Source organism: Babylonia areolata, chromosome 2, assembly GCF_041734735.1.
Source record: "Babylonia areolata isolate BAREFJ2019XMU chromosome 2, ASM4173473v1, whole genome shotgun sequence".
Taxonomy (NCBI): Eukaryota; Metazoa; Mollusca; class Gastropoda; order Neogastropoda; family Buccinidae; genus Babylonia; species Babylonia areolata.
The window spans coordinates 57,260,872-57,277,229 of NC_134877.1; the positions used below are offsets into that span (position 1 = coordinate 57,260,872).

General features: G+C 41.1%; 1 protein-coding gene across 1 annotated transcript in view; it reads right to left on the minus strand.

Moving 5' to 3' along the window:
• LOC143275597 (protein RRP5 homolog) overlaps positions 1–16,358 on the minus strand; it is a 59,623-nt gene that overhangs the window by 10,144 nt on the left and 33,121 nt on the right. The window contains exons 28-35 of the mRNA XM_076579822.1: positions 16,086–16,148; positions 14,754–14,847; positions 12,314–12,397; positions 9,735–9,837; positions 8,095–8,323; positions 5,272–5,467; positions 4,443–4,637; positions 3,913–3,972 (exon numbers count right to left, since the gene is read on the minus strand). Coding sequence (XP_076435937.1) covers positions 3,913–3,972; positions 4,443–4,637; positions 5,272–5,467; positions 8,095–8,323; positions 9,735–9,837; positions 12,314–12,397; positions 14,754–14,847; positions 16,086–16,148 — 1,024 coding nt within the window. The remainder of the gene's footprint in view (positions 1–3,912; positions 3,973–4,442; positions 4,638–5,271; positions 5,468–8,094; positions 8,324–9,734; positions 9,838–12,313; positions 12,398–14,753; positions 14,848–16,085; positions 16,149–16,358) is intronic.

Sequence of the window (16,358 nt, forward strand, 5' to 3'; positions counted from 1 at the left end):
GCTAAATTTTTGTTTGTGTGTGTGTTTATTTTGGTGTGGGTAGTCCTTCGTCAGGCCCTGTGCACAGCAAGAACAACCGTCATGCACATCTTGAATCGCTAAATTTTTGTTTGTGTGTGTGTTTATTTTGGTGTGGGTAGTCCTTTGTCAGGCCCTGCATATGGAAACAACAACCGTCATGCACGTTTTGCATCACTAAATTTGTGTGTGTGTGTGTTTTTGTTTTGGGGTGGGTAGTCCTTTGTCAGGCCCTGCACACAGCAACAACCATCATGCATGTCTGCATCGCTAAATTTGTGTGTGTGTTTGTTTTGGGGTGGGTAGTCCTTTGTCATGCCCTGCACATGGCAACAACAACCATCATGCACGTCTTGCATCGCTAAATTTGTGTGTGTGTGTGTGTGTGTTTTTGTTTTTAGGTGGGTAGTCCTTCGTCAGGCCCTGCACATGGCAACGACAACCATCATGCACGTCTTGCATCGCTAAATTTGTGTGTGTGTGTGTGTTTATTTTGGTGTGGGTAGTCCTTTGTCAGGCCCTGCACATGGCAACAACAACCGTCAGGCATGTCTTGCATTGCTACATTTTTGTGTGTGTTTGTTTTGGTGTGGGTAGTCCTTTGTCAGGCCCTGCACATGGCAACAACAACCATCATGCACGTTTTGCATCACTAAATTTGTGTGTGTGTGTGTGTGTGTTTTTGTTTTGGGGTGGGTAGTCCTTCGTCAGGCCCTGCACATGGCAACAACAACCATCATGCACGTCTTGCATCGCTAAATTTGTGTGTGTGTGTGTGTTTATTTTGGTGTGGGTAGTCCTTTGTCAGGCCCTGCATACTGCAACAACAACCATCATGCACGTTTTGCATTGCTAAATTTGTGTGTGTGTGTGTGTGTGTGTTTGTTTTGGTGTGGGAAGTCCTTCGTCAGGCCCTGTGCACAGCAAGAACAACCGTCATGCACGTTTTACATCGCTAAATTTGTGTGTGTGTGTGTGTGTGTGTGTTTGTTTTGGTGTGGGAAGTCCTTCGTCAGGGCATGCACCTGGCAACAACCGTCATGCATGTCTTGCATCGCTAAATTTTTGTGTGTGTGGGTTTTTGTTTGGTATGTTTTGGTGTGGGTAGTCCTTTGTCAGGCCCTGCATACTGCAACAACAACCATCATGCACGTTTTGCATTGCTAAATTTGTGTGTGTGTGTGTGTGTGTTTGTTTTGGTGTGGGAAGTCCTTCGTCAGGGCATGCACCTGGCAACAACCGTCATGCATGTCTTGCATCGCTAAATTTTTGTATGTGTGGGTTTTTTTTTTGGTATGTTTTGGTGTGGGTAGTCCATTGTCAAGCCCTGCACATGGCAACAAGAACCGTCAGGCATGTCTTGCATTGCTACATTTTTGTGTGTGTTTGTTTTGGTGTGGGTAGTCCTTTGTCAGGCCCTGCACATGGCAACAACAACCATCATGCACGTTTTGCATCGCTAAATTTGTGTGTGTGTGTGTGTTTGTTTTGGTGTGGGAAGTCCTTCGTCAGGGCATGCACCTGGCAACAACCGTCATGCATGTCTTGCATCGCTAAATTTGTGTGTGCGTGGGGTTTTTTTTTGGTATGTTTTGGTGTGGGTAGTCCTTTGTCAAGCCCTGCACATGGCAACAACAACCATCATGCACGTTTTGCATCACTAAATTTGTGTGTGTGTGTGTGTGTGTGTTTGTTTTGGTGTGGGAAGTCCTTCGTCAGGGCATGCACCTGGCAACAACCGTCATGCATGTCTTGCATCGCTAAATTTTTGTATGTGTGGGTTTTTTTTTGGTATGTTTTGGTGTGGGTAGTCCTTTGTCAAGCCCTGCACATGGCAACAAGAACCGTCAGGCATGTCTTGCATTGCTACATTTTTGTGTGTGTTTGTTTTGGTGTGGGTAGTCCTTTGTCAGGCCCTGCACATGGCAACAACAACCATCATGCACGTTTTGCATCACTAAATTTGTGTGTGTGTGTGTGTGTGTTTTTGTTTTGGGGTGGGTAGTCCTTCGTCAGGCCCTGCACATGGCAACAACAACCATCATGCACGTCTTGCATCGCTAAATTTGTGTGTGTGTGTGTGTTTATTTTGGTGTGGGTAGTCCTTTGTCAGGCCCTGCATACTGCAACAACAACCATCATGCACGTTTTGCATTGCTAAATTTGTGTGTGTGTGTGTGTGTGTGTTTGTTTTGGTGTGGGAAGTCCTTCGTCAGGCCCTGTGCACAGCAAGAACAACCGTCATGCACGTTTTACATCGCTAAATTTGTGTGTGTGTGTGTGTGTGTGTGTTTGTTTTGGTGTGGGAAGTCCTTCGTCAGGGCATGCACCTGGCAACAACCGTCATGCATGTCTTGCATCGCTAAATTTTTGTGTGTGTGGGTTTTTGTTTGGTATGTTTTGGTGTGGGTAGTCCTTTGTCAGGCCCTGCATACTGCAACAACAACCATCATGCACGTTTTGCATTGCTAAATTTGTGTGTGTGTGTGTGTGTGTTTGTTTTGGTGTGGGAAGTCCTTCGTCAGGGCATGCACCTGGCAACAACCGTCATGCATGTCTTGCATCGCTAAATTTTTGTATGTGTGGGTTTTTTTTTTGGTATGTTTTGGTGTGGGTAGTCCATTGTCAAGCCCTGCACATGGCAACAAGAACCGTCAGGCATGTCTTGCATTGCTACATTTTTGTGTGTGTTTGTTTTGGTGTGGGTAGTCCTTTGTCAGGCCCTGCACATGGCAACAACAACCATCATGCACGTTTTGCATCGCTAAATTTGTGTGTGTGTGTGTGTTTGTTTTGGTGTGGGAAGTCCTTCGTCAGGGCATGCACCTGGCAACAACCGTCATGCATGTCTTGCATCGCTAAATTTGTGTGTGCGTGGGTTTTTTTTTTTGTATGTTTTGGTGTGGGTAGTCCTTTGTCAAGCCCTGCACATGGCAACAACAACCATCATGCACGTTTTGCATCACTAAATTTGTGTGTGTGTGTGTGTGTGTGTTTGTTTTGGTGTGGGAAGTCCTTCGTCAGGGCATGCACCTGGCAACAACCGTCATGCATGTCTTGCATCGCTAAATTTTTGTATGTGTGGGTTTTTTTTGGGTATGTTTTGGTGTGCGTAGTCCTTTGTCAAGCCCTGCACATGGCAACAAGAACCGTCATGCATGTCTTGCATTGCTACATTTTTGTGTGTGTTTGTTTTGGTGTGGGTAGTCCTTTGTCAGGCCCTGCACATGGCAACAACAACCATCATGCACGTTTTGCATCACTAAATTTGTGTGTGTGTGTGTGTGTTTTTGTTTTGGGGTGGGTAGTCCTTTGTCAGGCCCTGCACACGGCAACAACTGTCACTCATGTCTTGCATCGCTAATTTTTGTGTGTGGTTTTTTTTTGGGTATGTTTTGGTGTGGGTAGTCCTTCATCAGGCCCTGCACAGTAACAACAACCGTCATGCACATCTTGCATTGCTAAATTTGTGTGTGTGTTTTTTTCGTTATGTTTTGGTGTGGGTAGTCCTTCGTCAAGCCCTACACATGGCAACGACAACCGTCACGAACGTCTTGCATCGCTAAATTTGTGTGTGCGTTTGTGTGTTGTTTGTTTGTCTGTTTGTTTATTGTGTGTTTATGTGTGTTCATCGTCACGCACGTCTTTCATCAGTAAATTTTCGTGTGTAGTTTTTTGTTGTTGTTTGTTTTGATTTTTTGTTTATTGTGTGTTTACGTGTGTTCGTATGTTTGATCACACATGCATGTGCGTGTGTGCATGCGTGTGTGTGTGTGTGTAGTTTGTTAGTCCATCTCTCCATAGGCTTGTGTGTGAATGGATTGTTTGTACATGTGTTTATCAAAAGATATAAAGGGGAAAGAAATCAAAAAAACAACAACAGCAGATACATACCTTAACACCACTTGCCGTCTTTGCACCCTCACTGGTTTTAAGCTTTCCATGCTTAATCACCTGTGCAAGAAAGACAGTGACAGACTGCAAAATTAAAATCAGTACTAAGAATGAATATATTTTTTTTAATACAGCGCATAATCATGCACTGTGCAGCTTGGTGCACTGTATATACTCCACTCACACACTAAATGCACACACCTGCTTCACTTGGATTTGTTGATAACAATAATATGGTAAATCAAAATAAGCATAGGTCAATTAAAAATTTGCATGGAATGAACAACTCTCAAATATATCTTAAATCCAGGTCAAGAAAGTATAAAATGTATGTCATGTAAAAGACAGAGACAGAGAAAGAAAGAAAGTGAGAGAGACTCTGTGTGTGTGTGTGTGTGTGTGTGTGTGTGTGTGTGTGAGAGAGAGAGAGACACACACATGAGAGACAAACCAACAGACACAGAGAGACACAGAAAGACAGCATATATATATATATAAAAAAGCACCAAAAGAAAAAGAGTCCCACTCACTTTTTTATCTCCCCCCTCCTCTTCCTCTTCGTCATCATCGTCCTCCTCGTCGCTGTCAGACTGGGTGCCAACAGGGGTGTCAGCAGCCTGGTCCCACAGGAAGCCACTGGACACACTCAGACACCGGTCTGTGGCTGCCTCCTCTGCACTGCCGCCCCTCTCACTGTCCGACAGGATAGGGGCTGGCACTGTGGTCTGCAACACAATCACATAAGAGGTTTGAACCTCAAACGATGACAGGTTGTGAGGGCAGTGGGTAGGTCCTTTGACCTGTAAGGGTTGAGAGATGTTCCCGCCCTGCACAGGTCTTCCAGCCATGGAGGCAACAGTTGAGTGGTTAAAGCGTTGGATTTTCTGTCTTTATGTCCTGGGTTCAGTAGCTGGTGGGTTTTAAAGGTGGAGATTTTTTATCTTTTATTTATTTATTTAATTTAAAAAATATTTTTATACTGATCTATCATGTCAACAGATGTGCAGATCATGTGTACACAAATGCGGAACATGAAATGCATATGCTGAAGACCCCATGATCTGAAAGACTGAATGTGTTAAAGATTAAGTTCAGAAAATGTTTACTGTGTCTGTGGTACACAGGTTGCTGGGTTCCTTTTTCACAGTCTGTTTATTAAAAAAACAACAACAAAAAAACAACCCACTAATGATTTATTTCATTATTTACTGAATGTTGATTCTACTGTTCTAATTGATTCCTACTCTGTATATCCCCATTTTATCTACATACATGAATGTGCAAGCACATACGCACACACACACACACACAATTACACATTCAACATCGTTCAAAGTGAGTGAAAATACGTTGAATTACCTCAAAGTCAGACTCTGACTTAAGGTGCTTGCTGGGGCTGCCTTCATTTTCTGAAGATTTTCGACGTTTCTTGGGACTGGGTTCACCCTCTGTGATTCTGCCATCTTCTTTATTGCCACCATCTTTGCTTTCTGAATGCTGCCGTTTCCTTTCTTTCTTTTGTAACTTCTGTATTGTCTTCAGCTCTTCTTCCGACCTGTGACAAGTTAATAAATAAAAGCATTTACATTGCTGCTCTCTCACTTATACACACATGAATATAAATCACACCCATAAACAAGAACAAGACAAACTGAGAAAGATTGGAACAAAGATTAGAAAAACATGAAGGAAAGACAAAAATAGAAAAAGAAAAAAAAGAAAAAGAAAGGACATAATCAAAACATATCGCTATCCAACATTCTTACGCACTGACACACACAAAGAAATATAAAAGCTGAACAAACTTTATTCTGTGTGCACAAGAGAAACAGATTAAAAAAAAGAATTCTTTCCTATACTTCCTGTTTGGTAAGTTCACCGATCATGTCAAGCTGGAGCGGGGTATAGCTGATAGCTACTGTGTCAAACTGGTGAAAACTACAGCCAGAAGCAACCATGTCAAACTAGTGAAAACTATAGCCATAGCCACTGTGTCAAACCAGTGCAAACTACAGCTGGTGGCTACCTGCAAAAGTTTGGCACGGTTTGCACACTGGCCAAGCAGACCAAAACACAGTACAAGGGATGAACATAACTGCTGACAAACACTGATGAAGCTTTGATCATGACCGTTCAGATTACAGGGTTCACAAAAAATGAAGGACCGCTCGGGAACTTGTAGAGTTTTTTCTTGGGGGCATGAATGATGAAATGATGACAGATTTTTCAGCAAACCCTGGTGTATGCAGCCAATGTAATGAGCACCGCTCATATACAACCTGAAGCATTTCCTTGCAATTTTTTTTTTACCATGAAAACCCACAGCTATCATATATATCAACAAATGAATAATAGTAAATGTTTGGATAAAACACTGATTTTTCAAACACATTTTATGTTTCAAGCTGTTCATGGTGCATGTGTACCTCACACAGCCGTTTGTGTTTTCAATACGAGGCAAGTGGCAGGCCCTATGCAGCCTTCATAATTCAAGTCCTCTCTGTCAGATTCATAAGGGGTTGTTACTGGAGGGACATGGTGGCAGTCTCCACTTTGGCCGGGATGCTCACAACGTCTGGCTCCGTCACTAAGCCATTACTGTCGTCAGTAAGGGGCTTTGCAGGTGGTATCCTAAGTATGTTAAATCAGAACAGGCACCACTGAACACTACCGAAGAGACTCGGCTGCAGTGCAGGGTCTCCTGTGGTATGTGGCCTCCTTGCGACCTAACATTGATGGTTCCCTGCGGACTGCTGATGCTGGGACTGTGACAGACGAACCTGGGTGTGGCTGTGTAAGGGAGGACTTGGAATGACCAGTGTGGGAGTAGTGCCACTGAAAAGGTGCAGATGATGCGGCAGCAAAAAAAAAAAAAAAAAAAAAAAAAAAAAAGTCCACTCATGATTTTTTTTTTTTTTTTAAACATTTTATCAAAACATTCCTGCCAGGACTCAGGACCAATAGACTCAGGCTTTGACACACGACTGACAGACCTGTAGGAATCTGGTGAACAGTTCTTCTGTGTGGCTTCCCCAACACAGTTCTTCACAGAGTAAATGAAGAAGAAGAAGACCTGCTTTTATGAAGCAGTTCTTCACTTTTTGTGAATTCTGTATATTTACACAAAAACACCATCCTTAACTTTTTGTGAATTCCATATATTTACAACAAAATCATCGTCCTGAACTTTTTGTGAATTCCATATATTCACAACAAAAAACATCATCCTCAACTTTTCATGAATTCCGTACATTCACAACAAAAACATCATCCTTAAACTTTTCATGAATTCCATACATTTACAACAAATAAAACATCATCTTAAAACTTTTCGTGAATTCTGTACATTCACAACAAAAATCATCGCCCTTAACTTTTCCTGAATTCCATACATTCCCAACAAGAAACACCTTCCTTAACTTTTCATGAATCCTGTACATTCACAACAACAAAATCATCGTCCTTAAACTTTTCATGAATTCCATAATTATATTCCCAACAGAAATAAACATCGTCCTTTATCGACTTTTCGCGAACCCTGTACATTCACAACATAAAACAAGAGAGGCAAAGCCTTCAAGACTCACTTGTGACACACACTTAAAAAAAAAAAAAAAAATCCAAGCTTTTCATGTACTGAGCATAATTTCAAAATGTAATGTTTAAGATGAGAAAGATCAGTTTAAAGCAAATTAACTCCCCTAGCATTAATTACAGAGTAATTTCCCTTTTTTACTATCTGCACCAAAACGTTTGCAAAATAAATAAAACTTCCATGCTTAGCAGAAGAAGTTCCTGTTTGAACAGAAAATGATAATAATGACTGCTCTTGTTGTTGGGTCAGAATGTCAGATCAAAGTGCCAAGTTTAGAGAATACAAAAAATATAAATATAACAGTAAATGCAGTTTGCATATAATTAGGCTTCATTTTTTATTTTTTGTGCCCATCCCAGAGGTGCAATATTGTTTTAAACAAGATGACTGGAAAGAACTGAATTTTTCCTATTTTTATGCCAAATTTGGTGTCAACTGACAAAGTATTTGCAGAGAAAATGTCAATGTTAAAGTTTACCAAGGACACACAGACACACGGACACACACACACACACACAGAGACAACCGAACACCGGGTTAAAACATAGACCCACTTTGTTTACACAAGTGAGTCAAAAAACACCTACCTGTGAGTGAGCTTCAGCGACAACACACAGTTCTCCTTCTCCTTACAGCACAGCACCAGGCAGCGGATGAAGGTGCCCGCGGAGAGGTGTTTCCAGGCGTCGGCCCCCTTGCTGTCGGCCGGCACCATGCCGCGGAAGTCTCCGGGCAGCCGCAGTGCCAGCCCCTTGTCCGACGCGCTGGTCACCTTGCCCGTCACCACCTGGTTCTTCTTCACTTCCTCTCTCCGGCCTGACAACGACAATGATGGTGACTGATGACCATGATGATGATGATGACAACGAAGACAATAATAGGAATCATGATAATGAAAATAATGATGATGATATCAATAATGATAACGGTAATGATGATTATCATGATAATAATAATGATGATGATGATGACGATGATAGCAACAATAATAATAGCAATACAATAACAATAATACTAATATCGCTCCTGCCCTAGGACACAGATAACAGCGACAATGATGATGATAATAATAATAATAACAAAAACAATAATAGCAATAACAATAATGATAATAATGATGATGATAATGATAATAATAAAGATAACAAAGATGATAATAATAACAGTGATAATGATGATAATGATAACAACAACAACAACAATAACTACAATAATAATAATGATAATAATAATAATAACAATACTACTTATATAAAGCTCTGAATCTTTCATGCCAGTCATTCACATGCATGTATAGCTCTGAATCTGAGGGATGAAAGACAAAATATAAATTCATGTAAACAGAAAGCTAGGGACAGTGTGGACCAGAAAGAGAGGAAGAAAAACTTGCTTTGGAAAGAGGACAGTTTCAGGGCCAGACTTGAAAGAGCTGAGAGCAGAGATTAGGTAAGGATAAGAGATAGAGCTCGTTCCAGGAAATACAGTGGATCAGTATCAGAATCAGTATCAGTAACTCAAGGAGGTGTCACTGCGTTCGGACAAATCCATATATGCTACACCACACCTGCTAAGCAGATGCCTGACCAGCAGCGTAACCCAACATGCTTAGTCAGGCCTTAAAAAAACAAAGAAGAAAAAAAAAAAGAAGTAAATAAATGAATAAATAAATCATTAAAAAAAAGAAAAAAAAAAAGTGGATCATAAGATGCTCATTGATGGAAAAAAAGAAAGTTGATGATGACGATTTTGTTAACTGTTATCACCACCACCGCTGCTGCTATTTTGTTACCCCACTACCTTGAACTGGTGAAGACATACATACAGTTTCAGTTTCAGTTTCAGTAGCTCAAGGAGGCGTCACTGCATTCGGACAAATCCATATACGCTACACCACATCTGCCAAGCAGATGCCTGACCAGCAGCGTAACCCAACGCGCTTAGTCATAAAAGCATTCATACACAGTATAATGATCATGTACGTCTTTGTAAAACATGTCAGCAGCTGTAATCATAAGATACGTATAGAGACGTGGCTAAACAACTATTTTAGACACATATAAACAAAATGCATACTGACTCTCACTGATTAAAAGTGGCTAACCAACTATAGCATACAAAGACAAACACACAAAATCATACTCAAACTCATTAAAAAAAACCCGAAGAAGTTAGTCCTCAGAAACATCGAAATCCATGAGTTCTGACAAAAACAAGGGAGAACACTGACCTGTAAGAGACAGGTGAATCAACCCCCCCTCCTCCTCCACCCCAAGCACTGTGGCCTGGTATCCGTGTCCTGCTGAAAAACGCTTCTCTGCATGCTTCAGCAACTGCAATGTGAAAAAATTAAATTCTTTGAAGTCCAGCACTGAATGTCACATGTGGATTGATGGCCTAGAGGTAACGCGTCCGCCTAGGAAGTGAGAGAATCTGAGCGCACTGGTTCAAATCACGGCTCAGCCGCCGATATTTTCTCCCCCTCCACTAGACCTTGAGTGGTAGTCTGGACGCTAGTCATTCGGATGAGACGATAAACCGAGGTCCCGTGTGCAGCATGCACTTAGCGCACATAAAAGAACCCACAGCAACAAAAGGGTTGTTCCCGGCAAAATTCTGTAGAAAAATCCACTGCGATAGGAAAAACAAATAAAACTGCATGCAGGAAAAAATACAAAAAAATGGGTGGCGCTGTAGTGTAGCGACGCGCTCTCCCTGGGGAGAGCAGCCCGAATTTCACACAGAGAAATCTGTTGTGATAAAAAGAAATACAAATACAAATACAAAAATACATGACAAATTCAAGAATAGGCAAAGGGGTGGAGGGGTGAGACAGAGAGGTGGAAAGGGAGATAGCAGGAGTATGGGGAATATATTTTACTCTTGATGTTTATTTTCTACAAAGATCTCAAAATGCATGTGGTCCATCTTCTTCTCCTTCTTCTTCTGTTCCACAGTCTCCGACCGTAGGGGCACTACTGAGACCTGGCAACCAGTTCTCTCAGCTTGGTAATGAGCACAAAATGATTTAAAAATGTGTATGTCATCTAGAAACTATGAGCATTGTTGCTGCATTTGTTTTATATAGAAAAAAAACCCAACATATGCATATTTTTATCCATTTTTAGTCATTCGGATGAGACGATAAACAGAGGTCCCGTGTGCAGCATGCACTTAGCGCACATAAAAGAACCCATGGCAACAAAAGGATTGTTCCTGGCAAAATTCTGTAGAAAAATCCACATCGATAGGAAAAACAAATAAAACTACATGCAGGAAAAAATACAAAAAAATGGGTGGTGCTGTAGTGTAGCGACATGCTCTCCCTGGGGAGAGCAGCCCGAATTTCACACAGAGAAATCTGTTGTGATAAAAAGAAATACAAATGCAAACAAAATATTCTTTTTATTTATTTATTTATCCATTTCCTTTACTGCTAATTGTTCTTAGATATGTTGCTTGTTTTCTAACACAAACAATGAGTCAGAAGTCAATATCTGCCAGATAAGCAGAACATACATGTGTATCTTCCCTGTTGCCCAAAAACACAGAGTTGTCTGCATGTGCTTTACCTTTAATCAGACATGCTCACCTCAGATTTTTTTTTTTCAGGAACCTAAATCAATAAAATCAGGAACACGACACAATTTTCTGGAACATACTCTATCAAAAAAAGCACTGCTGTGATGGCAGTTTATTATAAATCAACCAATAAAACATGTATTAATGATGAATTAAAACTGGGCTTTTCAAATCTAACTTCAGGACACTTTTTGTTTTGTTTTGTTTTGCCGAGACATGCTGTGCAAATTAGAATTTCAGGAACACAGTTTTCAGCAATTATTGGCAAAGTCTGCTTAAAGCAATGGGACACTAGGAGAAGTTGACAACAATTGTTATCAGACATGTCTGCTTAAAGCCTTATGACACTTGGAGAAATTGACAACAAATGTTGACAGACATGTCTGCTTAAAGCCTTATGACACTTGGAGAAATTGACAACAAATGTTGACAGACATGTCTGCTTAAAGTCATAAAACACTTGGAGAAATTGACAACAAATGTTGACAGACATGTCTGCTTAAAGTTATAAGACACTTGAAGAAATTGACAACAAATGTTGACAGACATGTCTGCTTAAAGTTATAAGACACTTGAAGAAATTGACAACAAATGTTGACAGACATGTCTGCTTAAAGCCTTATGACACTTGAAGAAACTGACAACAAATGTTGACAGACATGTCTGCTTAAAGCCATAAAACACTTGAAGAAATTGACAACAAATGTTGACAGACATGTCTGCTTAAAGTCATAAAACACTTGGAGAAATTGACAACAAATGTTGACAGACATGTCTGCTTAAAGTCATAAGACACTTGGAGAAATTGACAACAAATGTTGACAGACATGTCTGCTTAAAGTCATAAAACACTTGGAGAAATTGACAACAAATGTTGACAGACATGTCTGCTTAAAGTCATAAGACACTTGAAGAAATTGACAACAAATGTTGACAGACATGTCTGCTTAAAGCCTTATGACACCTGGAGAAATTAACAACAAATGTTGACAAACATGTCCGCTTAAAGCCTTATGACACTTGGAGAAATTGACAACAAATGTTGACAAACATGTCTGCTTAAAGTTATAAGACACTTGAAGAAATTGACAACAAATGTTGACAGACATGTCTGCTTAAAGTCATAAAACACTTGAAGAAATTGACAACAAATGTTGACAGACATGTCTGCTTAAAGCCATAAGACACTTGGAGAAGTTGCTGTGAGTGTGTCCTCTGTGCACTTACCCCCAGGTCCTTGGAAAGGTCAAAGACAGACAGCACGCCCCTCTGTACTGGGCTGACGTTCACCCACAGCTTGCCGTTCTCAAACTGCACACAGCCACCAACACAGTCCTCTCACATCATATCAATACATCACACTCAGTTTCTGTTTCAAGGAGGTGTCAGTTTGTGCAAACACAACCATATATGCTACACCACATATGCTGAGAAAAAAGAAAAAAAAAAGGGAAAATGCCAGATTTTCGCATAAACACCCAATGCACGATCAGACGTTGAGAGCCTAGCCAAGGTTTGTGTAAAACACTGACATAAAAATGAGATAAAATAACAAGACAACATAAACAAAAAATCAGTAAGCACATGGGAACATAGTGAAGGGAAAGATAAAAAGAAGGCGAATGATCACACTGATCACTGCATGAACGCCAAGCTGCTTGTGAAGGCTGCACAGGGCTATCAAATAATAATGATGATAATAATGCAGACTGTTTCTCCAAACTCCCAGACAGGAAGCTTGCAGCTTTTACAATAAAAGTTATACACATAAATTTACAAACATTCAAGAAAAGATCATATACAAACAAGTGTGTGCACAAACGTGCACTAAAAAACAAAAAACAACTCAAAAAACACAAATGCAAATGCCCCCCCACCCTCTACCACCCAAGCACAAGTTCAAGAAGCACATTAGTCAATGAGATAAAAAAACAAAACAAAAAAAAACCAACAGGAAAGGCGTGTTTTGAGAGACTTTAAAAACTGACCCCGGAAATCCAAGTGATGGACTGAGAAGGGCAGTTTGTCCTATAAGGCACAGAACATATACAGTACATGATCCAAAATCTCTTGGGTTTGATTCCAGAGCCTTGATTTTTTTCCTATCAGCCTCACACTGAAATATAAAAAACGATAATGAGAACTGCTGACAGAAAGAAGAGCAAGTCTTGCATGTTTTTTTGTTTGTTTTTTTTTGCTGCCCCATCATCTGCACCATTTCAGTGGCATTACTCCCACGCCGCTCATTTAGATTCCCCCATACACGGCCCACACCTGGGTTCGTCCATCACAGTTCCACCATTGGCAATCCGCAGGGAAGCATTGATGTTAGGTCACCAGGAGGCCACACACCAGAGGAGACCCTGCACTGCTGCTGAGTCACTTCGGTGGTGTTCAGTGGTGCCTGTTCTGATTCAACATACTTAGGACACCACCTACTAAGCCTCCTACTAACGACAATAATGGCTTAGTGGCGGAGCCAGACTGAGTGAGCGTCCCTCCCAGAGTGGAGAACGCCACCATGTCCCTCAAACAACAGCCCCCCATGAATCTACCGACACTGAAGACATTGACAGGACTCGCCTCAAGCACACAAGTGGAGGGGTATCGAAACTGAGGTCACCATGACAGCAGGGCATGAAAGGCCACAGACTTTGAGACTGTTTTGTTTATACTGATGATGATGAAGGAGGAGGAGGATGACGATGACGATGTTACTACGGAGGTCCATTTTGGTTTGGGACTGCATGACAAGGCTGTACTCTATGCTTTCTGTCCTAATGATATCCCAGTGTTAACCAGGCCCAAGAGATACAGACACTTGCAGTGTTGGTCAGGTAATTAGAGCAAAACACCCAAAGACGCATCCTTGAAGTGGATGACACTCAACTGTGTGGTCCCAGTCTCCCCATTTAAGCCCACAGCACACTCAACTCTGGGTAGGAGCCGGCCACGGGCTGAAAAACCCACCTCCGCTGGGATTCGAACCCTCCAGCCATCAGTCCGCAACGCTAACCACTTCGCCACGGCGGCTGGTAAGTCTTGTATGTTTTCTTTTAAGATGCCTCCTTATGCAATGCCTCTACAAAAGTAAGACTGAGCTTGTGTGCGTGTCTGTGTGTGTGTGTAAGAGTGTGTGGGTTCATGTGTATGTGTGATCATTCATGCATTTTGCGCACTGTGGGCAGATATATCTCTATGACTTTACATACATACATACATACAGCAAAACAATGGTGGAGTGTTGGCCTAGAAGTAACACGTCTGCCTAGGAAGCAAGAGAATCTGATTGCACTGGCTTGAATCCCATAATCCCAGTATTTTCTCCCCCTCCACTTGACTTAGAGTGGTGGTCTGTACGCCAGTCATTCAGATGAGACGATAAACTGATGTCCCATGTGCAACATGCACTTAGCGCAAGTAAATGAACCCATGCCAACAAAAGGTTGTCCCTGGCAAAATTCAATAGAAAAATCCACTTCAATAGGAAAACAAACAAAATTGCAGGCAGAAAAAAAAAAAAAGGGTGGTGCTCTTGGTTTAGCGACGCACTCTCCCTGGGGAGAGCAGCCTGAATTCAACATACAGAAATCTGTTGTGACAAAAAAAAAGGAGTAATACAATACAATGCAATCCATCACATACAATCCCTGACACCCAAACTGACCTTGATGGGAAAGATGGGAACTTTGTCTCCTGCCTTGTACTCCTGGTTGAAAGACGCCTGGTGCTCACGTGGGCAGTCCTCTGCTTTCAGCTTACTGTCAGCAAAGAAAAATATAAAGTGAAAAAAGGAATGCAGAAATACAGGAGTCTATCAAAAACAGCTTTTATATTTTGTCAAATCAAATCATGTTGTTCACAGCCCATCTGACCCCTGAAAACAGATGCGCTTCCATGCTTATTCAGTAAGTCATCTGGTTGTGTGTGCACTGGTCTGTTTCTTTAAATCTGAGTTTGTGCTGTGAATTTACACAGTTCTGGTAATTATAACTTCATGCATCCTTTAGACTTGTGGTGCTTGAGTCCTCGTTTGAGCCCTGTTTAACCACTAGTCGTAAAAAAACAACAACTGCACTGCAGGCCATGCAGCCCAGTCATCAGCAATTTTCTCTAGTTCATGAAAAAAACGGATGCTGAGGTTTGACGTGATATTGATATGTTTCAAGCATGAATGGTTTTTAGCAGACATCATGGAAAACAGCAATAATTGTGAGCACCACACAAGCGTCAAACACCTCTGACCCTACCATGACCAGTCTGTTGACCTGTGCTTGCATCACCAGCTAAATATGGCACTGACACAGTCTCTACATCCTCTTCTTCAACATCATTTCACTTTCTTGGGGTGAAAACGAGTCATCAGAATCCCTGTCAGCAGAATCGTCAAGACCAAGCACATGAAGAATCTGTCTCTTTGCTTTGGAGACATTTTTACATCAAAATTTGACCAATGGCGTGTTACGCGTCTAAGATCAAAACCAGGCAGACAGCAATCATACAATGTTTAAAACAAAACTGCTGACTGAAAAATGTCAAAGCAGAATTTAGAAATAAATTTTTGTACCATAATTATTTAATACTCTGGCCAACAACAACAATAAAAGCATAGAAATACCTACATACACAAACAAAATGAAACAGAACATTTTAATTGCTCCCATCTTATATAATCTTCCTAAAAGGAAAACAGAACAGAGAAAAACAGATGGAAAAACTCCACCCAAACCCTCTCCGCCTTACCCATTAAAGTTCCAAATCAAAGTGCTTATTATATGACTTTAAATCCATTGCTGAAGACATTGCTCAGAACACACACACACAGACACACAGAGAGACACTCACACACACACTTACACACACATACTCACACACACACACAGACAAACACACCACATAAGGATTCTCAAATTTGATTCTTAATCTTTAATATAAAGGAAAAAAAAAAGATGAAAAGAAAAAAGTAAAAAGAACAGAGCAAAAAGAATTCCCCACTCACCTTGGTTTCAGGGTGCACTCAGGCAAAGCCTTGTAAATACGAGGATGAGAGATGGGCAGATACCTGAACAGCAGACAAAATTTACACGTTATTACTCATAGTCTGGCATAAAGTGTGCTTTCAACTTCAAGTGCACGCGCACACATACACATTAAGATCCTGAGAGAAAACAAATCCAACACATGATTATTGATAGTCTAGTAATCAACTGTGCTTTCTTCAAGTGAATACACACACATACACATATAGATACAAACACATACATTCACAAAC